Source organism: Anolis carolinensis, chromosome 4 (genome assembly GCF_035594765.1).
Source record: "Anolis carolinensis isolate JA03-04 chromosome 4, rAnoCar3.1.pri, whole genome shotgun sequence".
Classification (NCBI taxonomy): domain Eukaryota; kingdom Metazoa; phylum Chordata; class Lepidosauria; order Squamata; family Dactyloidae; genus Anolis; species Anolis carolinensis.
The window spans coordinates 96,846,319-96,874,276 of NC_085844.1; the positions used below are offsets into that span (position 1 = coordinate 96,846,319).

Sequence of the window (27,958 nt, forward strand, 5' to 3'; positions counted from 1 at the left end):
ACTGTATCTGCTTTGAACTGGGTTCTCTGAGTCCACACTGCCATATAACTCAGTTCAATGTAGATTTTATACACCTCTGTGGAAGGGGCCTGGGTTATATGGCTGTGTGGATGGACCCCAAGTGCATATGTATGGGGAGGGGTTGCGTGTATATATACAGATGAGACATTTGATCTAAGAACAAGAAAGAAACTCTGGCTGGTATTTAAAGCTCCCCCAGTTCACGCATGCGCAAACCACAGCCGCGCACCTCCTCCGTCCCTCCCACCACGTGGGCTCCGCTGTGCAAAGAAAGAGGCTCTTTTGTCTGGCCGTCTTTTCTCCCGGCCTGGAGAGGCGGGAGGAGGCCGAAGCCCATTGGTTCCGCGCAGGCCTCGTGACGCCAGCTCGCGTTCCGATTGGCCGCGCGCTATTGCCGGGAGGGCGTGGGAGGGCTTGGAATGCTGCATTCTTTTCCCGTCTTGTTTGTAGGCCGGCTCGCGGGGCTCGCGCGAGGCGGTGCGCGAGAGGACGAGGCGCCGCGTGCGGGGAAGGAGCACATGCGGAGAAAGCGGGCACGCGCGGCCTCTGGGCGAGGTAGGTGTACCTGGAGGGGGCTCTTCGGGAGGAACTGCGCATGCGTGAAGTGTCCGGCTCGGGTTTGTGTGGGAACTGGGGAAGCAATGGGTGAAGGCGGAGGGAAGGTCTTCTTCAGCCTGAAGGCTCCGGTCTCGAGTCCATGGGGGCGGGCCTGGGGCGAGAGACAAAGCAAAGGCTCCGGCTGCTACCTTCATGCCTTTCCTGCTCATTCATGCAATGGGCCTTTGGCCTTCACTCCAGAGAGAGACCCTCCTTTGGCAAGGCTGTTCCAGTTAAAGCTTGGACAAGTGACATCCTGAAACTACAGCTCCCAGAATTCCCCTGTCTCAGGAGTCATTACCATGTTTGTGCCCATTGGCCATGAGTATTATCAATAATAATAATTTTTAAAATATAATTATATTTATTTGATAATAATAATAATAATAATAATGCTATTTATATTTATATACTGCTTTTACAGTTAACAAATGTAATCCTTTCTTAGGGCCCTTCCACACAGCCCTATATCCCAGAATATCAAGGCAGAAAATCCCACAATATCTACTTTGAACTGGGTTATCTCAGTCCACACTCAGAGAATGTGGGATTTTCTACCTTGATATTCTGGGATATAGGGCTGTGTGGAAGGGCCCTTAGCAGGTCTCAGACCCAACCTGCTCCAAGAATCACCCCTTTGAGAAGCAATGCTTATGCTAGGCATGGGCAAACTTAGGCCATCTGGGTGTTTTGGACTTCAACTCCCACAATTCCAAACAGCCTACCGGCATTTAGGAATTGTGGGAGTTGAAGTCCAAAACACCCAGAGGGCCAAAGTTTGCCCATGCCTGTGGTTTAGCCAGTATGTCCCTGTCATGCTGTGGTTCCAAACCCAGGCTTGCCGGGTTTGGCTTCCAGTGACTTACTTTATAATTGCTGTGCAAGAGAGGAATTCCAGCAGGTGCAGCCCTTTTTCGCCTCCGCAGATCAAGCCGCAACGTGTCCCCGGTATGTTCCTCAGCAGAGCAATGGGAGCTTGCTGCCTTCATCTCTGGTCACCATCAGAGGAATATAATTTCTCAGCCACAGGCTCTATCACCCAATAGCAGACAGGACCTGCCCGTCTTATCATTTTCAATGGACAAGCTTGTGTATCTTCTTTTCCCCTGAAACGAATGCAAACTAGAGCGCTCCATAGTGGTTCGAACTCTAGAGAATTGGATTTGAATAGGTTTCAGCCATAGAAGTGTGGAGAATAGCAAACCATAGACAGTACAATGCAACCAGACCCCTTCCATATGCACAATGGAGGACCTTCTTATAGTGACACCAGAGGCACTCCAAGTAGTCAAAGGAGATTTAGTATAATGCCAAGTTTTTAACTTTGTGGTTTTTTATACATTATAACCATATTCTCAATTCACATCTGACATGACAAATAAATAGCCATAGAAACCCATTGGGTGCTCTTCGGCAAACCACACACTCTTAGCTTCAGAGAAACCCATTATAGAGTTGCCAAGAGTCTAAAATGACTTGACACACAACAAGAAGGGCATAGTAACAAAATCATTGAAATTTTGTTGATCCTCTGAACAGGCTGAAGTCCGGTGCTCTCCGAAGCAGTGTGTACGTGTGCCTTTAAGTGGTCTGTTGATTTATGGTGACCATATAAACTTCATAGGGTTTTCTTAGGCAAGGAATACTCAGGCCCTATCTACACTGCCATATAAAATCCAGATTATCTACTTTAAACTGGATTATACGACAGTGTAGATTCATACAGTCCAGTTCAAAGATGATAATCTGGATTATTTTCTTTGATAATCTGGATTATATGGCAGTATAGAAGGGTCCTCAGAGGTGGTTTAGTCAGTTTCTTCCTCTGACTACACTATAGTATCTGGTCTGAAATATAGCTTATATATCTGGTAAACAATCTCACATTTTCGTATGATGGCCTTCCAAGTGTAGTGTCTTGGCAGTGGATATGTAGGTAACTGTAGAGCCCTATTCTTGACGCGCATGTTCTTCCTCAGTGAGGACATCAGTTTCCAGGTGGAAGGGAGTCCTGGTCAGGGGTGGCTTGACGCTCCTTCCTCTTGGCACGTTTCCCCCTTTCACCCTCCATTCGTGCCTCTTCAAATTCCACAGTACTGCTGATCACAGCTGCCCTCCAGCTAGAGCGCTCAAGGGCCAGGGCTTCCCAGTTCTCGGTATCTATGCCATAGTTTTTAAGGTTAGCTTTAAGCCCATCTTTAAATCTCTTTTCCTGTCCACAAGTATTCCGTTTTCCGTTCTTGAGTTGGGGGTATAGTAACTGCTTTTGGCGACTGTGATCAGGCATTTGAACAACGTGGCCAGTCCAGAGGAGTTAATGGCGTAGGAGAATCGCTTCAGTGCTGGTGGTCTTTGCTCCTTCCAGCACACTGACAGTTGTCCGCCTGTCTTCCCAAGAGATTTGCAGGATTTTTTGGAGGCGACGCTGATGAACTCATTCCAGGAGTTGAGTGTGACATCTGTAGATAGTCCATGTTTTGTAGGCATATAACGGTTGGGAAGACAATAGCTTTATAAATAAGCACCTTGGTATCCCTACGGATGTCTCGATCCTCAAACACTCTCTGCTTTTGGAATTAACAGGATCTGGTGTTTTTAGGATATGTACACACCTCTGTGGGGCATTTCACTATTAATTCAGTTGGATCTGTGTGTAAGCATGCATAGTTTGGGCTAAGATAGATATGTTGATGCTCATGCCTACAGCTCTCCTAGGGTCTCAAGCCAGCCCTTTGTACCCCTTTCAGGGGTTGGTTTCCAGTCCTTTCATCAGGCTTTAAAATGCTCTCTAGGGTTTATTTACTAGCTGGGCTCAAACATGCTGGTGTTCTTGTCCCCTCCCACCAAAGAAATGTGACCCTGAGAACTTGGAAGATGAATTTGACTCAGACTGCGAGTTTGATCTGGAGTCTAGATTTGAAGGTGTTCATGTTGTGGAAGTCCAATGACCAATGTTCAATGGTGGGTCTTCTCTGTGCCAAACCTAGATGTGTGTTTGTGGTTTTATATTGATATGGCACATGATGCAGGAGAGTCCTGTACCATATTTTAATGTTCCAGGAGTCTTCCATGTTTGACCGACAATATTTTCAGTGGAGTGGGAAGTTTAGAGTCTCCATGTGGACTGGGGCCTCAGGATTTCCACCTGTATGCTGGATTATTCCTTTAAATTGCTCTTTTCCCTTGGTTTTGGACCTGTTGCTCAAGAAGACATTCATGCCTTCTTGAAATGATGTTTTCATAGAGCTGCTTCATAATGAGGCATGGATAAATATTACTATGTAACACAATTTTTGTTCCTGTTTTATAAATGCCATTTCCTGATTTGTTCTATCAAGAAAACATGGAAAAAGTTTATTAAACTGCAAAAAAAATGTTTTTGCGGGACATCCTGCAACATGGTTTGCTACAGTTTTTCAATGAATATCTCATAGAGTCTCAAATAATTCAACGTAGTTTGTGGCAGCCACAAAAATGAAGTTTATGGAATAAAACAATAAAACAACTATTTTCAAAGTAAGTACCGCACAGTTAAACAGGAGATAACTCTTCAAGCCAGGAGCAGAAATGTTTTCCAATTTTGTTACATAGTGTAATCACAAATTGAATGTCTCAGAAATGATTTTCTTAAACATAATACATACCAATCAGTACCAAGGCACATCTTGTTCTAACAAAATGTCAAGATCCCGGAACTTTATTTTACATCTAGCAACTTGTTCACTTTAGTTCTTTAAATCTTTTTAAAGTCATGCACAGGTTTCATTTGAACAAATATGGAACATCTAGGAGAGAACAATCAGGGTGAGAAGAGAGGCTTCTAAACACAGGACAAACTATTTGAAATGGTCTATAACAATTTTTTAAAAAATGAGATTCTACATATTTTACTTACTGGGTCAACTGATACTAGTCATGGAATAGACCTATGTCTGCCTAATAAAAATTATTTAGTAGGTTCTGATTTGAGGGTTCTGGACTCACTAACAAGATAGTGCTTTCTATGTGTGATCTCATCACCTATTAAAATGCTATACATTCTATAAACTGCTTTAATTCTTCAATACTGGTCTAGACATGACTTAAAATGATGACATTATTCCTTCCAATTTAAAATGCTGTTTTATTACTGTTTTATTGCTGATGGCAATTACCTGTAAACTCCTTCAAGACTTAGTGGCTTTTTTTGTGCCACATTCTGTATGTACCTTCTCCCAGACATTAAAGTATATGGATGAAACTCTGCTTCATCTTCCCATAAGGTCACATTGGTGAGAGAATAGATGGAACAAAAGTGTTCATACTATAAGACGGAGCCAAGTCTTGTAAAGGTTTAGAAATGCTGGTAAGAAACTGAACCTGCTCAAACAAGCATTTGAGATAAAAATTTGCTGATATATTATTTTGATTCTGCCTTGATAATGGATTGTGTGGGATAGGGCAATATCACTGTTTTAAAGTAATAATTAGTTTTTTTTCACAGGCCCCTTCCACACAGATGAATAAAATCCCACATTATCTGCTTTGAACTGGAATATATAGCAGTGTGGACTCAGATAACCCAGTTCAAAGCAGATATTGTGGGATTTTCTGCCTTGATATTCATTCTGGATCTGATAGAGGGAGCTCATCCGCACTTTCCCCGGGTTGGATTCGAACCTGGCAGACTTCAGGTCAGCAACCTAACCTTTAAGTCACGAGGCTTTAACCCACTACACCATCGGGGGCTCTGTGGGAATTGGGTGAATGAATGAGTATGTTGGTATACAGTGTAGCTGACTGCCTGAAATCATAGATAGGGTACTACTCAGAATTATATAATATAGCCAGCCCCCCCCCCCCCCCCCCAAAAAAAAAATTTGTGGGTTTGATTTTTGGAGATTTGATTAATATGGCCTCCCTAGGAATGTCTAGGTCTTTCAGCGCAACTCTTTAAACATCCACTGGAAGTTGACCATAGCGATCTAGACCTTTAAAACCTCAAGTTTTTTTTAAAAAGTGCGGGGGGGGGGGGGGTGTTGGCTCACAGTTTTCCGCCTTGTGATGGTCCTGCTCCCTTAACATCCAGCAGATGTGGAGGGCTGACTGATGCCACATTTTGAATTGTACAATAGAACATTTGTAGTGATTTTGTATAAAATGTTACGTGTATGGATTCTGAATTAATTGCAGAGTGGGAAACCTGAGCAGTTTTCATTATTCCTTCCTTCCTTCCTTTCTCTCTCTACAGGATCTGACAATGGCAAACAAGCTTCATATAATTTTTCTCCTCTTGCTTCGTGGAGCTGGCAGTCATGGCTTGGAGCCAGCCACTATTTCACAAACAGCAGAGAAATTCATTCCCGAGATGGCAGCTGGGATCAATGTTGATTTGGCCAAGTATATGCAGAGATGTCACCTTCTGGAACTCTTCTCTCGTTACGGGGAGAACAATACATTAACTATTGAAGGGTTTAGAAAACTGTTACGAAACATGGGCATTGAGAAGATGAAAAGAATCTCCCTAGATCATGAGCATCATCATCACCATCATAATCATGTTGCTCCCACAACAAACTCTGAGAAAGCAGGTTGCCCTAGTGATGACTCTGGCAATGGAAATAAAGAAGTCCATAATAATCATGCAAGAGAGCATACGGAGCATCAGCCAGGTCCTTTGCACACAAAGAGCACCACAGTTGCTATGACTGCATCCACCTACACCTTGGGCACAGAGGGCGGCCCTCTGGTAGAGCATTCAGAGGCCGCAGAATTGAAATCTACACATACAACCTTTGCCAGCCCCAACCCCAGCATAGAGAGCAACAACATGAGCGTACTGTTACATGGAAAAACAAATGAATCGCTCACTGTTGTGAAGGAATCTGAAAGAGGAAGTTATATGTATTCTAAAATAAGAAAACCAGTTACACAAGAGGTACTTACTTAGAAGTCATTATTCTTTGCAAATCTCAATGTCTTTTGTTGGGATTTCTGTCTGCTTTCTGCTATTATTAAAACGCATGCAAAGGTCAACCAAGGTGTTTTTCAGACAGAGTTGTTCTTGGAGCTTTGTGCTGGAATTCTATTTGTCTCTAGATCTATGTAATTTATAACTCAGAAGGCCTGGATTTCTCACTTCTGTGGGTATTTGAGTATTATAATTGGTTGTTAATAATTTACACACACTCCAGAACTTACAGAATCATATTGCTGCATTGTTGCCTCCTCTGGAGCTCCAGAAGGCTACAGTGCATTGCCATAGCCTGTATTTAGGGCAAATAGAAGCGATTAATGTGAATTTGGTTGCCTTTGCTTTCACCCCCCCCCCACCCAATTTCAAAAAGGGAAGCCCCCTGACAACAGCATTGCACAACCCTATAAAGAGATCTTGGCTGAAATGGCTTTTTGGGGTAAACACTTACTGTGGAGATAGAAGATGGGCCACTGTAGAGACTTAGTTCCCACCCCTAAAGTAGGCAGTCTGACATTAAAAAAAAACCATGACAGCAAAGCATGATTCCTAAATTAGTCCATGCTGTGATGTGCTTTTTCATAGTCCTTCCCATTTGCTTTCTCTATATTCTAATACATGGTTTGCGGGGGCGGGGGAGTTTTTGCTGTTTTTTTTACTGCTTTTCTTCACATCAGTACTTTCAAAGTTATGTGCAGTAAAATAGATTGAAACATTCCTTTCAAAAGTGTAAAGGCCAATTTAAAAACCAATTTTAGGGACCAAAGATTTCTTAGAATAATGTAATTTTGTTTACCTAAACTTTATCTCTCTGAAAACCTGGATTAAAATTTGAATTTCATGCAGCCAATTTGTTTGACTCCAAAGCTGGCTTTTGTTGCTATTTATATACATCTGAAATTAGAAAATGGGGCAGGTAATATGGAAAATACTTGATTTTAAGATGTAGGTGTTAAAAGTGACATAGTATGTCATGTATTGTGTTGCCTAAAATCAGGCAACAATCCAGAAATCCAGTCTGTTGCTTGGTCATCTCAAGAGAATAAATAAATCTGTGTGTTTATTGGTAATAAATCAGGGGACAGAAGTCATTCTGGATTAAGTGAAAGTATGAAAGGATCTGAAAATCTACAAAACTAAAAATGAGAAAAGTTTAACTGGAAATCCTGTTCTGTTAACTGACCATGTTAACTGGCCATTTCTTCTCTCTCACTTCCAGCAAACTGTTGCACCACCACTTTGGCTATGAATAAGATCAAGCCTTGCAAATCCTTTTGTCAGATTTCTTTAAATTCTGTTATTTTACATCCCCATAGGTGCAGTTGGTATCTGCATGTTGTCATTCTGTCATTGTAATAAAGGTACCAAAATTTCCATTGAACAGTCGCTCACTTTCTCCAAGAGAAGATAACACTTTTAAGTATATTTATTTGCTAGTTTCAGTTTACCTGTCGAAGCTGAAAATAGCAACTTCATACATGATAATGTTTTTTACGCAGTACTATTCTGTGTGGCATAAGGCATAAACTGGTATACTTAGAAGAGTGTAGCTCAGGGCATTTGGGTTGCTGTACTGGAATCAAGTAATTCTGGATTATTATTTATAGAATTAATTAACAGTAGTAATGATGCAATATTTCAGTCTCAAACTTGCATATTAACTTTAATATCCTGGCAGTTAAAGGGTTTTAAAAAGCCTACAGAGGCCTAAAGAGAGTGTTGAATGACCACATCTATCAACTGTGTTCAGAAGTCATATTGTTTGTAATATTTGCTTATTTATTTCTATTTGGAATTCTGTCAAGTAACCCAAAGGTCTTCTGTAACAAACTCTTATCTCTTTTTACTTTATTTACTTCTTACCTCTAGTATTTTTGATACTCAGTTTCAACTTTGAGCTGCTGAAGTTAGTACTATGAAACTTTATAAAAGGTCAGCCAATATTTGTTTTCTCTTTTATAATAAAAATGGGTGACATTGCTTTTTGCCTGTTTTGTTTCTTTTCTTTAATCAGGACACTTGAAGCTTATCAGTTACTTAAAAGATTTTACAGTTTCAAATTCAATTTCCTAATGGTTTTGCTTTCCTGAATTTTACCCCTCTTTTGCAGTGCTTCAATGCATCTAAACTCATGCTTTCTCATGGAATAAATACACAAGTTTTGTTGACAGCCACAGACTTCAGTTACCTTTGTCCAGCTATTGTTAATCAAATTGATGGCAGATATTGTTTAATTCACGCAACAAGTGAAAAGGCAGAAAATCCCCCAAAAACATTCTCATTGCAAGTAGGTAGGTTTCTTGGTGATGTTCAAATTTCTTTATTAGCACCTCATTTTTAATAGTAGGTACTAAAAACAAACTATTGAGCAAAATATTTTGGATTTTACTTCTAAATATGTTTATGTAATTGTGTTCCAAAGAGCAAGGATTTTAGTGCTCAAAATTCAGTCTTCTTAGTTAACAAAAAGTTTATGTTGAATATTTGGCAAAGCAAAAACATAGCAAGATGTTTCCATGCCACTCAGAAATTTACCAGCTTTTTTCAGAAACTATGTAGCACTAAGAACTCTTTTATTCAATGTCTGGTTGGCTTGATTGATAGAATGTTTTGTCTCTTTTTCAGCCTGGATTGGAGGATTCATATCCATTTCCATCATCAGTGTTCTTTCATTACTGGGTGTAATATTGGTGCCTCTTATGAATCGTGTCTTTTTCAAGTTCCTTTTAAGTTTTCTTGTGGCATTAGCTGTTGGTACTTTAAGTGGAGATGCTCTTTTACACCTCCTCCCACATGTAAGTATCACCAGTGTCATTTGTTCATATTTAGGGACCACGTGAAATTAAATTATATTAATATAGAGTAAATGCTATCACAAAGACAAGCCTGCAAGTAGGGAAAGGAAACACTGTAGCAGCCCTCCTTTCTTCCAAATCATTTCATGTAATAATTCTATAGGCTGCATCTAATGTCAAGGCTTAGGTATTTAATCAATCAGTCACATTTTATTGATTAGCCCATCGGCCGTATCAAAACATTTAGCACATAGACATACATACAACATACAACCCGTGGTACAAAAGAAGCTAAAATAAACAAGCTGTTAAAAAGATCCCGTGCAGGATTCTGGCTGGCCTTTTTTTTGGGGGGGGGGGGGGTGGGGGGATATAGCTATAATGAAGTTTATTTTGCAAAAAGAAAAAAAAACAGAAAAAGAAAAACAAGAAACCCAGAATTAAAGTAAAATACATGATTGATGAAAGACAGAGGGGAGGTCTAGGTACGCCTGATTTAAAACTATACTTTGAGCGGTATTTAATGTTCTTTCCCTTACAAATATAGGCATAACCCAGCCCTGATAAAGATAGTGAAAAGAGGCCAAGTGGCATCAAGAGTGTTTTCCCCCACCATGAAATGCTCCATAGCAGGCCTCTTGGCTCCTACAGCCATACAGATATTTTGGACTTCTGCTCCCAGAGTTCCTGACCATTGAACAAGCTACCTAGGGCTTCTGGTAGTCGGAGGCCCAAATATGTGAAGGGCCAAAGGTTGAAGGGACCTGCTTTATCGCAGATATGGCATATCTGGTAAAAAAAATAGCTGAACAGTGGGAGAGATGGTCAGGACCACAGTGGTGATGGGCAAGTAGTTAAATTCCTTCTCTTGCCATCGCCCCAGGAGTGCTCCTGCTATTTACCTTTTTAAAGAGTGTGTTTATTAATTTTTGGCATTTGATATTGTGCAAATGTTAAAGAGCCCTGCCAGATCAGACGAAAGGCTTGTTCTGGTTCAGCATATTTTTTCTACAGTAATGAACAGATAGGTCTGGGGAATCTGCAAGCTAGTAATTAGGGCACTGATCCATGTGATTGGCATTTTGCCCCGATTCTAAAGTAGTAGTTTTAATGTTTGTACAATTCTTTCATGAAATCTTTTTTTCCAGCTCAATGAGAATATATAAAGTTCTGGTATTGTGAAACAAGGGGAAAGATTATTTTCCATCATTTTGACATCGTGAGTCATACTTACTTTGGCACTTCTTGTGATTTTCAGATTGCAGGCACTTTGTCTTCTGGCTAATCCAGTCATCTGCACTCAAAGCTGTTTTGAATCCTCTGAGAATTGCTATCAGTTAATCATATTAAACATTAGACTGCATTATTAATTAAGGCCAGAAGAATTGCCTTTGCCCCAGCTTGTCCTGTATGGAAAGCTGGCTGAATTTGTTGTCTTTTCTTTCTTCTTTTTCCACCTTTAGTCTCATGGAAACCATCATCACCATCATGAGAAGCCAGTAGCAGAACACAATAAAGATTCCTCTTTTAAGCATCTTGTATTTCAAAGTTCAGAAGAAAATGCGTATTTGGATTCTACCTGGAAAGGCCTCACTGCACTTGGAGGACTATATTTTATGTTTCTTGTTGAGCACTTAATCACTTTAATAAAACAGTTTAAAGACAAGAAAAAAAAGGTAAGAAAACAAATTTTACTATATGACTTTACTGTCCCTCATCACGTGAAAAAAACAGAGTTCCAATTGTATCTGTCCAACCATCAAACCTACCTGAATCGTAATAGAGGAGAGTCTTTTATTTCACAGGAATTTTGCTTACTATTTTGGCAACTGCAGTTTTGTTGCCAGAACGGTAAGCAAAATTGCTGTGCTTTATTAGTGTTGGTTTCCATAGGAAATATAATCTTCTGCTTTATTCCCTTCTGCTGGAATCTTTGACTTAAAATGCTTATTCTGTTATGAGGTGGGCACAGTAGGGCTCAAGGAATCATAGGCAGTTCCCTAGGATATCGCAATAGCCTCATACTCCCTTACCTCCCCTATTTAAAAAGAAGTTGGAGGCAAGGGAGTATCAGTTTATTTTGTTGACAAAGCTCAATTTCTGTCTAAGGAGAAGTAGTTTTACCAGGGCTTGGCCTGTTCAAGACCTGCTTCTTCCACCATTGCAAGGTTTTCAGGGTGATTTCCCAGAATTTCATTTCCTTGTTACATCCTTTTTTAAATGTCATTTTGTCATTTCTCTAGAGACAATCTGGCTACTGTCTTCCATGTTTCTCTAGTACTGAAACTAACAGTCTCAGAGTAGCATCCACTATTGTTGGTGATGTTACTTTTTGGTGTATTCTACCAGAATAAGTACAGTTCTCACATCTGATGAGAAATTTCATTGAATTTTAAATGTAAGATGTTTTGTAAAATTAAATTATTTTTCTCAAGTCATAAGGCAGAATGCTTGGAGGGCATTCCTCCCCCCACCTCATAATACTAAATAATTGTATTATACAGTGAGTTTAATTTACTTTTCCATGACTATATAATATTTAATGAATTTTAAATGAAATATTTTCCAGATAAGAATTTATTGAGTCTGAGTCAGTCTGAGGGAGTTTTATTTCTCATTAGATCATTTTAAATGTGCCCATCAAGTAGTCGGTAAACCTGGAAAGTGCCACTTGCCCATCAAAAGTTGTCTGCTCACCCTTATCAGATATGAAACACAGTTATTTTGGGTTTTTTAATAGTTTTATGTTAAAAAATATGTTGCTGTTGAAATGATAATTAGAATCTGAGTTATTTGAAATGTTTCATTAAGGCTGAAATAAAAAGCCAGAGCTAAATAGTATTGCTTCTACCGCTTTTTAAAATTTATGTGAGATTTCCCTAAAGTATTTTAACTTTTTCTTAAGTTGTTATATATTCTGCATTATTGGTTGCTGTAGTCTGTATGATCTATCAATACTTTCTGTGAAATACATAGCAATGAAGATGTGTAACTAAAATAACTTCTCTATATGGGGATTTTTTGCTGCCAGAAAAAAAATGAAGACGATGAAGCAGAGATCAAGAAGCAGCTGTCTAAATATGACTCTCGACTTTCAAATAATGAAGAAAAAATGGATATAGACGACAGTAAGTTTCAGTAAAATGTACATCTATGCCAGTGAAAAGGTTACAAATGGTTATTTGCAGTCTTTGTGCAACTGCACATGTGTGTTGAAACGGTACATCACAGGTGGTCTGATGAGTAAAACCAGCAATATTTTTTCTCATATTTACTTACTCTGAAACTACTTGGAAGGCACATAACAACAGCAATCTTAATTAATTGTTAATTACACACACCAAATAAGAGCTGTGCCAAAGGGTTTCCACAACTTCTTTGTATGGTTTGGACACCTCGATGTTTATTGTTGTCAATGATATGGTGAACAGCCTGTTATTGTCATTGCTTCTCATCCTCTAGCATATTAATACAATCAGAGATGTTCTGAAGACTCCAAAGTTTAGAGGCATAGCTTACATCAGTAACATGTGTCTCAGTCCTTTCCATATGTTGGTTGTATATGTGCTAGAATATTTTCAAAGAACAAGTTCTAATTGATACAGGATGTGTTTGTACTGCATGTAATAGGGTGGCATTCAAAATGTCTGTTTTTGAAAGCAGGAAGAGATTGCAACTCAGTGTGAGTGATACATTGCTGCTGCTTAAGGCATAACAGTGTGTTGAATTGCCCATTAAAACTCTTTCTCATTCTTCCATGATATTAGGAACCCAATTTTAAAGCATTACAGTGCTTTTTTTTTTTTTTTTTTGCAAAGGGAGCATTTTTATATTGTCACATCTAATAGACGTTGCTGTTTGGTGCTTTATAGATTTCATTTTTGTGCTTGAATGAATTCTTAGGAAGCTTGGCTTGTTTTGTGTGGTTAATGGTGCAGCACTGAGTGCTCCTTTAGCTGACCTCTTAAATGGAGGACTGGTTTTTAATTGAAGCTAGGAGAGAATAAGACATCTGCGTGTAGCAATGGTTTGAAATTTTTAAATGTGTTTATTTTTTACAGTACCAGAGCCCCACATAAGTGAAAAATCACAAACAAAGACATGCTATTTTTTAACCTAACAAAACACCTCTCTGGGAATCTAAAGGTCCTCCAGCATGATGCTGTGGTCAGTGTCTTCCGGAGGTTGACCATAGAATTATGATGACAGGCATAGAGTTGTTTCCTCATGGAATATCTAGGTCTTGCAGCATGACTCTGTGGTCCATTTCCATAAAAATACTCTGGAAAACCTGGAGATTCCTAGAGATAATATTTTAATCAATTATGTAAGTAATCAAATCATTAAAGACCAAGTCTGCAAGTGTGGAGGGTCAACAGTATTCACTTTTCTAGTGTATGTATAAAAAGAGACAATTACTTTCATGAATCTGTTACTGGATGAGATACTGTTTGTATAGTAGGACTGCCTCTCCCTGACTCTGTCCCATCCTCAAAGATGCTCATAGGAATCCTCCAACCTCTGAAGTAATAATAATAATTACAATTAATAATGATAATAATTCTTACCTCTCCTCGTGACTCAAGGCAGGTTACAGAATAATTAAATTACATAAACATTGTAAAAATACCATAAATACACAAAGCAGAGATTAAACAAAGGACATTCTTTTAAAATTTATGTTTAAAAACTAAAACTGTCTGGGTAGGCCTGCCAGAAGAGATAACTCTTTAAATGGTTTTCAAATTCAGACAGCTCATTTAGCTGTCGGAGCTCTTCTGGCAGGTCGTTCCACAGTCTTGGGGTGGTCGATGAAAAAGTCCTCTGGGTGACAGTCACCAGTTGGGTTCTGGCTGGTTAGAGTAACGACCCCTCAAAGGACCTCAGTGTTTGGGGCAGATTGTACGGGAGAAGGCAATCCTTTAGGTAACCTGGACTCAAACTATGTAGGGCTTTAAAAGTCAAAACCAACACTTGGAGTGACTTTAGGATAGGTAGGTAAAGAAGGTAAAGGTTTTCCCCTGACGTTAAGTCCAGTCGTGACCGACTCTGGGGGGTTGGTGCTCATCTCCATTTCTAAGTCGAAGAGCCGGCGTTGTCCATAGACACCTCCAAGGTCATGTGGCCGGCATGACTGCATGGAGCGCCGTTACCTTCCAGCCAGAGCGGTACCTATTGATCTACTCACATTGGCATGTTTTCGAACTGCTAGGTTGGCAGGAGCTGGGGCTAACAGCAGGTGCTCATTCCGCTCCCGGGATTTGAACCTGGGACCTTTCGGTCTGCAAGTTCAGCAGCTCAGCGCTTTAACACACTGCACCACCACCAGGGGCAGTGTGTTAGGATAGGTATAATATGTTAATTCCTAGATGTTCCTGTAACTAGTCTGGCTGCTGTATTTTGAAGGTTACAAGTACGTGCACTACCATCTTAAGTTCCTCCAAATCTAGGAAGGGGCTCAGGTGGCGTATCAGCCGAAGCTGATAGTAAGCACTCCTGACCGTCGCATCTATCTGAACTGACATTTGGAGAGACAGATCCAGGAACACTTCCAAGCTGTGAACACAGTCTTTCAGGGAGAGTGTAACCCCATTCAGAACTGGTTGACACATCTCCATCCCCAGATTAGGACCCTTGATGGTAAACACCTCTGTTTTGTCTGCATTTATTTTCCATTTGTTTTTCCTCATCCAGCCCATTACTCCTCCAGGCATTCATTCAGAGGAAACACACTATCCTTAGTTAAAACTATTTTGGAAGGCATGGAGAAACATATTTGGAATAAATTTGGAGACTCTTGTGTTCTTTCAGTGGGAAGAGTTAATTGGTTGCCATTTACCTGTAGATTTTAAGCTGCATTTTACCTGCGTGTATTTGTTATATGCATTTTAATAGAGCTTTGTTCTACCTCACTGTTTAAACTATGTTGTACCCCGCCTCGAGCTGCAAGGAAAGTCGGGTAGTGAAATAATGATGATGATGAATATTATTATTATTATTGGCTAGCTTCAGCTCACAAGATTGACTTCCTCCATAAATGCTTCAGATACCAATGATACATGGCTCCAAATGCTTGGGGAGATAAGGCAGGAGATGGTCATGGGTTCCGTTACATTTTCCTCTATTCAAAGCACATCGAAAAAGCTTCCCAACTGAAAGGAGAGAATGATGTGAAAGCACTTTTTCCATCCATTTTCACCTCCTTTGAGAGTGGGCAAAATATGCCTGCAGTTGAGTTATTCTGGTTCAATAGGAGGTTTGTCTGATGACACATCCAGCGACTCCCACCCAGATGTAGGAAGATGGTAGTGGCTGCCATAAAATAAGACCTCACTAATTGCTGTAGATGTTGAGATGGAAGATAGGGGAACTAGTTGATAAGCAGGTGCAGGTGCAAGCCTATCCCATATTTTTCATAACTTAGAAGCTGAATTTCTTGATTCTAAATTTACCATCCATTGTTTATCACGGTTCCTGGTTACTAAGATGATTAATAATTCACTGACAACTTCTTTCACTTCACCACTAGAGGTTACTAGACCCATAATTTCAAGGCTGATCTTTTCATTGCATAGTTTTTGTTCTTTCAAGCCTTTTGTTCTGGAGAGATTTTTCTGTTGTAGAGCCTTTGCACTCTCTCTGTCTTGGTTGACGCTTTTCATAGATAATGGAATTAACTCTTATTGTCCTCAAATTGTTTACTTTACTTTAATATATCTTGGCATAATGTAATCTACATGTCTTACTTACAGCCCAATACTCCCCATAATTCTGTGTTTGAAATTGCCATTGTATTTTATTGCTAACAGTTAAATACACTATAGTCAGTGCTACGAAGCTGACTATAGTGCATGAATCATAGAATCATAGAATAGTAGAGTTGGAAGAGACCTCATGGGCCATCCAGTCCAACCCCCTGCCAAGAAGCAGGAAATCGCATTCAAAGCACCCCCGACAGATGGCCATCCAGCCTCTGCTTAAAAGCCTCCAAGGAAGGAGCCTCCACCACAGCCCGGGGGAGAGAGTTCCACTGCTGAACAGCTCTCACAGTGAGGAAGTTCTTCCTGATGTTCAGGTGGAATCTCCTTTCTTGTAGTTTGAAGCCATTGTTCCGTGTCCTAGTCTGCAGGGCAGCAGAAAACAAGCTTGCTCCCTCCTCCCTATGACTTCCCTTCACGTATTTGTACATGGCTATCATGTCTCCTCTCAGCCTTCTCTTCTGCAGGCTAAACATGCCAAGCTCTTTAAGCCGCTCCTCATAGGGCTTGTTCTCCAGACCCTTAATCATTTTAGTCGCCCTCCTCTGGATGCTTTCCAGCTTGTCAACATCTCCCTTCAACTGTGGTGCCCAGAATTGGACGCAGTATTCCAGGTGTGGTCTGACCAAGGCAGAATAGAGGGGGAGCATGACTTCCCTGGATCTAGACACTATACCCCTATTGATGCAGGCCCGAATCCCGTTGGCTTTTTTAGCTGCTGCATCACATTGTTGGCTCATGTTTAACTTGTTGTCCACGAGGACTCCAAGGTCTTTTTCGCACACACTGCTGTCAAGCCAGGCGTCCCCCATTCTGTATCTTTGATTTTCATTTTTTCTGCCGAAATGAAGTATCTTGCATTTTTCCCTGTTGAACTTCATTTTGTTAGTTTCGGCCCATCTCTCTAGTCTGTCAAGATCGTTTTGAATTCTGCTCCTGTCTTCTGGAGTGTTGGCTATCCCTCCCAGTTTTGTGTCGTCTGCAAACTTGATGATCGTGCCTTCTAACCCTTCGTCTAAGTCATTAATAAAGATGTTGAACAGAACCGGGCCCAGGACGGAGCCCTGCGGCACTCCACTTGTCACTTCTTTCCATGATGAAGATGACGCATTGGTGAGCACCCTTTGGGTTCGTTCGCTTAGCCAATTGCAGATCCACCTAACCGTAGTTTTGTCTAGCCCACATTTTACTAGTTTATTAGCCAGAAGGTCGTGGGGGACTTTGTCGAAGGCCTTACTGAAATCCAGGTAGGCTACATCCACAGCATTCCCTGTATCGACCCAACTCGTAACTCTATCGAAAAAAGAGATCAGATTAGTCTGGCATGACTTGTTTTTGGTAAATCCGTGTTGACTATTAGCAATGACCGCATTTGTTTCTAAGTGTTCGCAGACCACTTCCTTAATGATCTTTTCCAGAATTTTGCCTGGTATCGATGTGAGGCTGACCGGACGGTAATTGTTTGGGTCGTTCTTTTTTCCCTTCTTGAAGATAGGGACCACATTCGCCCTCCTCCAATCTGCTGGGACTTCCCCCGTTCTCCAAGAACTCTCGAAGATAATTGCCAGTGGTTCTGAAATAACTTCCGCTAGTTCCTTCAGTACTCTTGGATGTAGCTGATCTGGCCCTGGGGACTTGAATTCGTTTAGAGTGGCCAGGTGTTCCTGGACAGCTTGTTTCCCTATTTGGGGTTGGATTTCCGCCAATCCTTCGTCCATTCCATGTTGCTGAGGTTGAAGATGGCTTTCTTTTTGTGAGAAGACCGAGGCAAAGAAGGCATTGAGCAGTTCTGCCTTTTCCCTGTCCCCTGTCGCCATCACCCCATCTTCTCCTTGCAGAGGCCCTATCGCCTCCTTTTTCTTCCTTTTTCTACCAACGTAAGCAAAAAAGCCTTTTTTGTTGTTTTTTATGTCCCTGGCAAGCCTGAGCTCATTTTGTGCTTTAGCCTTGCGAACCATGAGGTAGTCAGTATCACATTTAATACCCCTATCATTAGAGTCAATCTATTTAATAATAACCAAGTATACATTTAAAGTATACATTTATTTATTAATGTGTGGGACGTATTTTATTTGTTAATAATGAAATTACTGTATATATTCAAGTATAATCGGAGTTTTCCAGCCCTTTTTAGGGCTGAAAAAGCCCCACTCGGCTTATACTCAAGTGAGGATCCTGGTTGGCTTATATTCAGGTCAGCTTATACTCGAATATATAGAGTTGGACAGTCTTATCTTATTAAAGTCTTGTTATTATCTTAAATTACAGTTTTATGTAAATATTCAAAAACATTTAACCTACTGATGTTTCAATTAATGTAATTTTATTGGTATCTGTTTTTGTTTTTACTTTTGAAATTTACCATTAGCTGCTGCATTTCCTACCCTTGAGTCAATAAGTTTTTCCAGTTTTTGTGGTAAAATTAGGTGCCTTGGCTCATATTTGGGTCAGCTAATACTTTAGCATATACAGTAGTCTTTCTAAATACTGAATAATTATGTATGGCTTATTATTTATTATCTGTATATGCCTAATTTTATTTCTTAGCAATGTATTTTAAATATAAAATATAAATGGAAAAACAATAAATGGTAATATTCTTAATGTTTCCAAGTTCATTAAGCCATAGTGCTTGCCCATCCTGGAACATGCCGCTTCACTCAAGAGGAGTTGCCCATCCCCACTCTTTATTACAGAGGCCCAAAAGAGTGTGACAGCCTCTGGTATCCTGTAACTTCCAAGATTTAGTGTGGTTTCATGAAAGAGGTTGCTTTCATTGCAGTTCAAAGATAAAACATTTTGAGACTAATATTTTTTTCAAAGTGCAATATAGTCACTTCACACAAGAGTGCAATCTTATGACTTTCCCCATATACTGTCATGCAATCCTGTAAGCAGGATTGCGTGGCAGAATCTCTGCAGCAGCTGGTCCGTAGATTCAACCATGGTGTCTGAGAACTTATCTTGCAGTCAATCATTGCTTTTTACAGATGTCAAACATGCCTTCTGGTGTTGTGGGGTGCTTTTCAAGTGTAGCCTTTTAAAATAAGTTTCCATATAATCTTAATAGGAGACCCTAAATAACCCTAAAGGTACTAGATTGCATCTGATGGTGAAAGCTAAGAGGGTTAGCTCTGGTTACTATTTGGAGGCTGCCAATGAAATCCAAGTGCTGTAGGTTATATTTCAGAAGAAGGAATTGGCAAAACCACTTCTTAGTATTCCTTCCCTAAGTAAATCCTAAGAATTCAAGGGTGGGGTACTGTAAATTGACAGATAACTTGAAGGCACATACAATCCAATATTTGAGGTATTTCATTAAATACCTTTCTAGTTTACAAGTGTAAATTGATGCCACCAAAGATAATAAAATTAATGAGAAATATTTGACTGGGCTACACTGTATGCTTCCAATGGAGATGTGTAAATATAGAAACATTCAGAGTTTTCCCGTAATAAAATAATTACATCTTGAAAATGCTGCAGTAGGTAGGTAAGCTAATATATTCCTGAACACCCTGGCCAAAGTAACAAATGCATTTGTTACTTTGAGCATTTACACAAGTATTGACTTACCAATTGATTCAGTACATCTCTAGTTGGGACAAATAAGTGGGTTTATGTCTCTTGGGTTTTGTTTGTTTCTGATTTATTTGAAAATGTTTCTTAGTTCTCCTTTTCCCTTGTTTTATCAAGGACCTGAAGTGTATTTGGAGACACACGCACAAGAGCAATCAAATTTCATTTCTCAGAAGCCAGTGGTGCAAGAAGAAGAAGAAGTGATGATAGCTCACTCTCATCAGGAGACTGCTGACAATGAATATGCATCAAGAGGGTGCAGAAACAAATGCCACTCACATTTGCATGACACTCTGGGACAGTCGGACCATCTGAGTCATCATCACCATGATTACCATCATATCTTGCATCACCATCACCATCAGAACCATCATCCCCACAGCCATAGTCAGCGCTATTCACGAGAAGAACTGAAGGATGCTGGTATAGCAACCCTAGCCTGGATGGTCATTATGGGAGACGGACTACACAACTTCAGTGATGGTCTTGCAATTGGTTAGTGTGTCTTCTTTTGTTTTTGTTTATGCATTTGTGGTTGATTTAAATAACCATTCTTATCAGGATTGTCCTCTTCACAGTTTCTTTGCTAGGCTTCTAGTAGTCTTTACATTCAAATCTGTGACATGTAGGGCTCCCAGTATTTTTTTTAGTCTATAAAGAATATTTCATACATGGTTCTGTATATGATTAGTTATTATTTCTGTTTTGCTATTTAAAAATTAACTGAGTAAAATGTACTCACTCACCATTGCCAGGTTAGAAAAGGTTGACATGGTTCATAAGCATATCTTTTGATGTGCCTGAGACATATGTGGAGCTTGTTTCCAAAAGGTAACAAATCAATCAGAACAAATTTTCTAGAAAAACACTGTTCCAAGGTGACTTGATACATTTTGATAGTTTTGATCTGTGCATAATATTCTTTTCCTAGACAACAGTGTGCTGCCAACTATAACTCGTTTTTTATTTTATGTTTTAATTTGCTACCTTTTGGAAACATATACTTTGCAGTTAATTGTTCTCAGAATATATCAATTGAAATCAGTGGGATTTAGTGGTAGCTATCCTGCCATGTTCACTTCTGTGGATTTCTGATATAATCATGATTAACTCAGAATCCAACCTGTTTTCTTTTGTTAAATTTGCAGGATTTTGTTTCATAGTGTCCCATTAATCTATCCAGATACTGAATATTAAATGTGTTTGTCATATTTCACAATCTTATATATCTAATCTTTCCCATATTTATTTATTTCTCAACTTATAAACAAATGTAGCAGAATTGGATGGAAAGACTATAATAGTCCAGTCAGTCCGACTTATGTGAATCCTTAAAACTTTTACCCATCAAATTCCAATTGATCAAAAATTGCATTTAAAACATTTTAAAAACAGGTTTTGCTCGCACAGAAATATTTAGGATGTCCTATGTGATAAATTCTAGGTTTAATCAAAATTGTTGCAAATACCAATTAGTGTATATTCTAAAACAAACAAACAAAACAAAAAACATCAACATAGAAATCCAAGGTTTCTTGAGACTCTTGAACTCATTGTGAAATCTGATCAAAGCCTTGCTACTTCAAACACAGAAAGTTCAATCAGTTTCAAGTGCTGATTTGTAGAATATGACAGATAAACAATCTAAATGATAGTAGAGAAATATTCAATGTTCCTGGTAATTTCTGCTGCCCACCTTTATACTTTTTCTAGAAGTACAACCATCTTGCTATGTAGAAAAACAAGAAATCATCCTGTGGCACTTTTGTGAATAAGTTTTTTAAAATATATCCCATAGATTTTATCTGCCAAATAAGATACATAAAGTATTGTCATCAGAATACCATGTATAAATGCACATGCTGGAGTGATGGGGTAAAAAAGGTAAAGGTTTTCCCCTGACGTTAAGTCCAGTCATGTCTGACTCTGGGGGTTGGTGCTCATCTCCATTTCTAAGCCGAAGAGCTGGCGTTGTCCGTAGACACCTCCAAGGTCACGTGGCTGGCATGACTGCATGGAGCGCCGTTACCTTCCCGCCGGAGCGGTACCTATTGATCTACTCACATTGGCATGTTTTCGAACTGCTAGGTTGGCAGAAGCAGAGCTAACAGCGGCTGCTCTCGGGATTTGAACCTGGGACCTTTCGGTCTGCAAGTTCAGCAGCTCAGTGCTTTAACACACTTCACCACCAGGGCTCCAGGAGTGATGGGGTATTCCCCCTGAAAAATAACATCAGAGTAAAAGAAATTGGTGCAGAAGTGTACAGAGTGGTAGTTAACTTACCTTGGCTATGTAAAAAAAGATAAATAGCGTGATTTTATTTCTTTTTAAATGTCTTTTTTCACACCCTGGCTTTTTGGCATTTCTGTCTAGCTATAATTGGAAATTCCTGATGAGATTGTTGCTCAGTAATGTTCTTTATCTCCTCCAAGGTGCTGCATTTACTGAAGGTTTGTCCAGTGGCTTAAGTACTTCTGTTGCAGTCTTTTGCCATGAGCTGCCACATGAATTAGGTAAGGCATGCATGTTTGAGTGAGTAATAGGGTTTTGTTTGTGTGTTTTAATTGCATTAGTGATATCATGAGTAAGTAGAAACTGAGAGATTTTGACTGTTTAATTATGGTTTGGGCAAATGACAGTAATTTCCTGTTCCCTGATGCTATTCTTTAGCATCACTATGGAACTACTTGAAGATAGGAAAAACCTTTCTGGGTGAGACTAAAGGCTTATTCAGTCTGACTAGCCAGACTTTTAAAATAAAATTCAGCATAACATGAGGGTACTATACTAGATCTTTCTGGCTGTTTTGCTACGTCAAGACAATCAGAAATATCCAGACTCTGATCCTAGAAAGAACATAGAGGACTCCTGACTACTGATGTTGTGTGACTCAGCTTGAACCTCAGATTGATTCTGATGAGGAAAGAGGGATTCAGGTTCAAAATCTCTCCGAAAGGCCTGTAGATTTGGAAGATGAGGAACAGAGAGTGCAGGTTCAGTTTCCCACGGGGAGGGTTGGAGTAGATGACTCTGAAGCCGGCCAGGTGCACATTGACATGGGAACGGAAGAAGGGAGGATAGAAGGTTCCCAGCTTACTAATGAGTCTCAGCGAAATAACAAGCAAGCTGACCTTGATGGGATGGGCTCCTTAGATAGAGCTGAGTGCTTGGAATTGAGGGTATGGCGTAGTGTGAGAATTGCAAACAGGCGGGGGGAGGTGAGGGGGCAGAGAAATGCTTTCGTGTTTTGCAAAGAATGTTAAAAAGGGGGGGAAAGCTTTTGTCAAAGCAACTTTCTTTCACCAGAGAAGCAACCTCTAGTTTTCCTGCTGTATTTTGGATTATATTGCTGCCTATGTATCCATGTTTCTTGGAATGTGCCATGCTATCTTTGGATGTTGTTTATTCCTTGTGAGTTCCTGAGTTATATTTCAAGACTATATTTGTATCTGACTTTCGGTGCTTTACTTTTGTTTTCTGAAGAACTTTTTACTATCTATCTTTAATAAACTAAAAAGACTCAAACCTGCTGTGGAGTTTGTGTGTTAGAGCAAGGTGAATCAAGGCTGAGGTGTGACAACTGATACCTTGTTCCCCCTGAATTTGTCATTTTTCCTTTGCAAGCTGTTGAAGTTGGTGGCTATCTCCACATCATATGGTATCAAATTCCATAATTCGCCTATAATTTGTGTCAATACAGAAATACGCCCTTTTAATCTTTCTTGTATTTCGTACAATTAAGCTTCATTTGAAGGTGCCAGGTTCTACTACTAGGAGAAATTGAGAGCTTATTTTATCCAGACCTTGCATAATTTTACTCACTTTTGTTGAGTCTTTGAACAGAAAAGCTTCTAGTTCTGTAACATTTACTGAGAGTTACTTTAACCTTTCTTGATTTTCTTTTCCTGCAGCTTAAGGCTTAAAATATGTTTCTGGGCATCTTTTGAGTGGGCAGAAATTATGTAATATGATAGCTGTTTCATTTGTCATCTCTGTCTCTTTCCTTCTCTCTCTTTCAGGAGACTTTGCTGTGCTTTTGAAAGCTGGCATGACTGTCAAGCAAGCTGTTCTTTATAATGCCCTCTCAGCTATGCTGGCATACCTTGGAATGGCTACTGGGATACTCATTGGCCACTATGCTGACAATGTTTCTATGTGGATCTTTGCATTGACTGCTGGCCTGTTCATGTATGTTGCCCTCGTTGATATGGTAAGTACGTAGACAGTGGTGAAATCATTGCTGGACTTATCAAATGGTCGCTGCCAAAGGTTTGCTCTAGAACACAAGCAAGAAATCACAGTATATCCTTATTTACTAATGTAGCCAATTTCCAGGTTTGGCTGTAAAAGAAATTAGGGTTTTTTTTAAGTTACTGAGAAGTTTTACTGAAAGAGTATGTGAGCATCTGAATGTGTGAAATCTATTTAGCTCACATATTTGCAGTGGATATGTGTATCCAGAACACAGAGTTAATTTCTGTGTGCTGTATAACAACCAGACATCCCCCCCCCCCGCCCCAAATTTGACATAATGAGGAAATTTTCTGAAATACCCTAAAAAACATTTCGCCAGAAGGGAAAACCCAGTTACACCAATATGATCTGAGCATATTGGAATTTGTGTTCCAATATTCCAACCAGAGTGAAAAGCAAGGAAATTAAAGTGTTAGAAGCAGAGAGCATAAGGCTGGACCTCCGCTACATTGAACTGTATGATACGGTCAGAGGCCCATATAATGCAGTTCAGTGCAGTTCAAACTGCATTACAGGCAGTCCCCAAGTTACAAACTAGATAGTTTCTGTAGGTTTGTTCTAAAATGTGTATGTACGTCGGAACAGGTACTTTTAAAAGGCTAACTCCACACACACACACACACACACACACACACACACACACACACACACAGAGAGAGAAAGAGAGAAGCTTAGGGTAGCATTAGGAAGGGTTTTGCGGTCTATGCTCATGTCCAGAAGATTTCATCTCACTTTCTGTCCCTGTGATCATTGAATTTTGAAAAAAAAAAAAGGCTTGTGGTGGAAACAAAGATTGGTGAGAAAGCTTCAGTGGAGACCTCTTTTCCACATTCACTCTTTCAGGAGTGAATTTCCCTTCTGAGGGGTAGATTTCTCTCACTTGCTGTTGTCTCATCCCCATTTGTAACTATGAGTTTGTAAGTCTGATTTTTGTAACGGGGCTGCCCATATATGGTTTTATACTGTTTGAAATGCAGTTTTACATGGCATTATATGGCAGTGTCGATCCACTTTAAAGTATTTCAGAGTTTGGTGTCTGCATGTTGTTAGGGAATGAAGATACAATAGATATATAGTAGAGCCCCGCTAAACCGAGCTCTGCTAATCTGACACTCTGTATTATCCTCCCTCCGGTAGGGTCTTTGGCCTTTAGAGAAGCGCAGACCGTGTCGCTAAGCAGCGGCATGCCCCGCGCTTCTCTAAGCTGGGGCGCTTGCCCACATATCCGGTTATCTGACAGATCCGGGTATCCGAGATTCGGTCCACCCGTTTAAATTGGATTACCGGAACTCTACTGTAATTTATATCATTATAGATTGTTAACTGCTAACTATTTGACAATTACTCAGAACATGCTTTTTGCATTTTAATGTTTTATATCCATTTGTGTTTTGTGTTTAAATCCAGGTGCCTGAAATGCTCCATAATGATGCTAGTGATCATGGATGTAGTCGGTGGGGATATTTCCTATTACAGAATGCTGGAATTTTGTTAGGTTTTGGTATTATGCTTCTTATTTCTGTATTTGAACATAAAATTGTGTTCAGCATAAACCTCTAGATTTGGATCTAGACTGACCCTTGGTGCAGTTTTGCTTGCACTGGAGGAAATACTAGAAATTTTTGGCCAGTTCTTCCTTCTGCAGGCTCCTGTGCCCTTTGAAAATTGGCTTGAAACATGGATGGCCCTCTAGATAAATGTAAGATGCGAGGTGCTCCTGGGAAGGAGAAAATACAACATTTTGCTACTCTTTTTTTTTTCATCCAGTGAGGAGCCTCTACTACATCTCAGCCACTTCCATGAATAGAAGATTCATGGAAATTATATTGTAAAGTAAACCCTGCTTTGTTTACTTTCTGTTTCTGATGTTGAAAATGTTACTGTTAGGCACTTCTTTCCTCTTTTGCTACCCCAATTAACTGCCTACGGACAAGGCATGTGGACTGGACTTTTCTTTGGGTAGTGAACTTATTGCACTCATTGCACACATGGTGCGGTACTGGCATTTTACCATTTTACCAAAAATAATGGATACTAAAACTATAAGGGATTAGTTGTAAACTGTTTTACCATTATTTAATATTGCAATGTATCTACAGCATGCAGTGTCGATTTTATGTCTTGTATATGGTACAAAAGTGTGAAGTGGTACTACTTTCAATGTCCCTAATATAGAAACATTTAAGTTATCATTTCCAAATGCTGTGATCAATAGAAAAAAAAATAGTACTCAATTCTTACGTCAATTCTTAGGCTATAAACAAATTTCTTAATGAAGAGATTTAATATTGCATTGCCATTAAAATTACATGATCTATGATTTATATTAAAGGTTTACAGGAAGTTAAATGTGCTGAAATATAAACATCAGTTGATCTAAACTCTAAATGTAGCCAAACATCTGCAGTGAACACATCTGTACAGTTCCCTGTGGGAATTTGGCACATTTTTCATAAACCATGCAGTGGATGGAAGTGGAAGTGTTTGGCAAGAACATAAAGGTGGTGAACAAGGCAAACTGCCAAAGACAGTGCTGTGTTAATAGAATAGTTGAAAGAACTTTTCAGATAAAAGTAAGAAGATGATTGTAGGTAATCTTGCTGCGTGCTTTGTGTTGTAGTTCTGTCTAAATTTAGCTGTACATGTGAGCCTTCAGAAGCCAATTGGTAGAGAGAGTGAATTGTTGATTCGGAACAAGTTTTTCACACTATGCATATGCTAAAGATAGAAACAGTGATGGAAAGAATATACTTCACTTCCGAAGGAATTGGATTCTTACGTACTTTGTGCTATGACAAGATTTCATTATGAGTGTAACAGAATTGCCAAGGTGATACACGAAACATTTCATACTTTGACTTCATACGGTAACAGATTTGTTCATCAATATAATATCTTTAAAGTGTCACCATCCACTATAATCCCAATTTGTGTAGAAAGATGAGATACACATTAAATAATGTTTTTTAAAATGTGCTACAAATGTCTTGTCTTGTGAGGTTTTTAAGCACTTCAAGTGTAAAATATTTTTTATTCATCTCCCAAAAACATAGCTAATCTCTGTATTCGCAGGTACAACCATCCACAGCTTCAAAACATTTTTTTAAAAATTCCAAAAATGAGGCTTTGATTTCGCCATTTTATATAAGGGATACCATTCTACTAGACCATTTGCTTTTGGTATTCACTGGTGCATGTGTGTAAGCAACCAGCCCCAACATATACCAAGGACCATTGTACATAAATTAAGCTAAATGTTAGAGTTGAGCTACTCAAATTTTATATTTCAAATCTATATGTTTACCTTTATTTATGTATATACATTTATATTTATTCCAGGTTGAAGTTCAATCCAATGCATTCTACAAAACAGGGCACTGTATGTAAATACGGTATTAATGGGTCAAATCCATGGATCAGAAGCATTTGGGATAAAATGTAGCTTTTACATTTGTAAGGTGGATGCTTGTTAACGTCTAGAAAAAAATGTGGATTCTTAATTGTATAAAAAGAGGTCTTGTAGCAGAAGTCTTATATCTATGTTTTGAGCAAAAATGCTATTGACTCCTGAAATTTAGAATTAATTCCTCTATTTGACACAACACTTAACTATCTAAAAGTCTTGAAATAGTAGAGGACTGAAATATACCTCTAAACTTTGTTGGACATGTATTGTTAACTGGCTTACCCTGGACATAATTTTTGATATTAAACATTTCAATGCATTGCAGTTTGCCTATTTATACTTAAGAATTTTTTTGTAACATCCTAGTATAAAATAACAATTATAATGTACACTAGCTGTGCCCGGCCACGCGTTGCTGTGGCTTAGTCTGGTGGTGTTGGTCAGTCTACATTAGGTTGTATTGATGCTGTGACCTCCACCCTTCTTTATACTCACATTAGTAGTAGTATTTGAAGTCTGTTACCTTCTTCAATTTTTGTGTTGATTGATAATTGCTTGAGATCCCTGTTGTCTTTGGTTTGTTGTTAGTTGTAAT

The 27,958-nt window shown here is 39.3% G+C and overlaps 1 protein-coding gene across 2 annotated transcripts; it reads left to right on the forward strand.

Moving 5' to 3' along the window:
- The first annotated feature begins 435 nt into the window (after nt 1-435).
- On the forward strand, nt 436-27,687 carry slc39a6 (solute carrier family 39 member 6). Of its 2 annotated transcripts, XM_062980835.1 has the most exons (11): nt 443-576; nt 5,102-5,291; nt 5,849-6,535; nt 8,682-8,862; nt 9,197-9,366; nt 10,830-11,042; nt 12,398-12,494; nt 19,821-20,198; nt 22,136-22,216; nt 23,723-23,913; nt 25,365-27,687. In XM_062980835.1, exons 3-11 carry the CDS (start codon nt 5,858-5,860, stop codon nt 25,515-25,517), a joined length of 2,142 nt encoding a protein of 713 aa, XP_062836905.1. In that variant the 5' UTR covers nt 443-576; nt 5,102-5,291; nt 5,849-5,857; the 3' UTR covers nt 25,518-27,687. The 2 variants fall into 2 exon arrangements, with proteins under 2 accessions (XP_003219875.1, XP_062836905.1); XM_003219827.4 differs by lacking the exon at nt 5,102-5,291 and having other exon boundaries at nt 436-576.
- Nucleotides 27,688-27,958: the final 271 nt, after the last annotated feature.

What these genes read in the sequence shown, in the direction of transcription:
- slc39a6 (XM_003219827.4), top strand. Translation starts at nt 5,858, where the DNA reads ATGGCAAACAAGCTTCATATAATTTTTCTCCTCTTGCTTCGTGGAGCT. An exon ending in TTTTACACCTCCTCCCACAT is followed by an intron (nt 9,367 to 10,829) that starts GTAAGTATCACC and finishes TTCCACCTTTAG; the next exon opens with TCTCATGGAAACCATCATCA. An exon ending in TTAAAGACAAGAAAAAAAAG is followed by an intron (nt 11,043 to 12,397) that starts GTAAGAAAACAA and finishes TTTTGCTGCCAG; the next exon opens with AAAAAAAATGAAGACGATGA.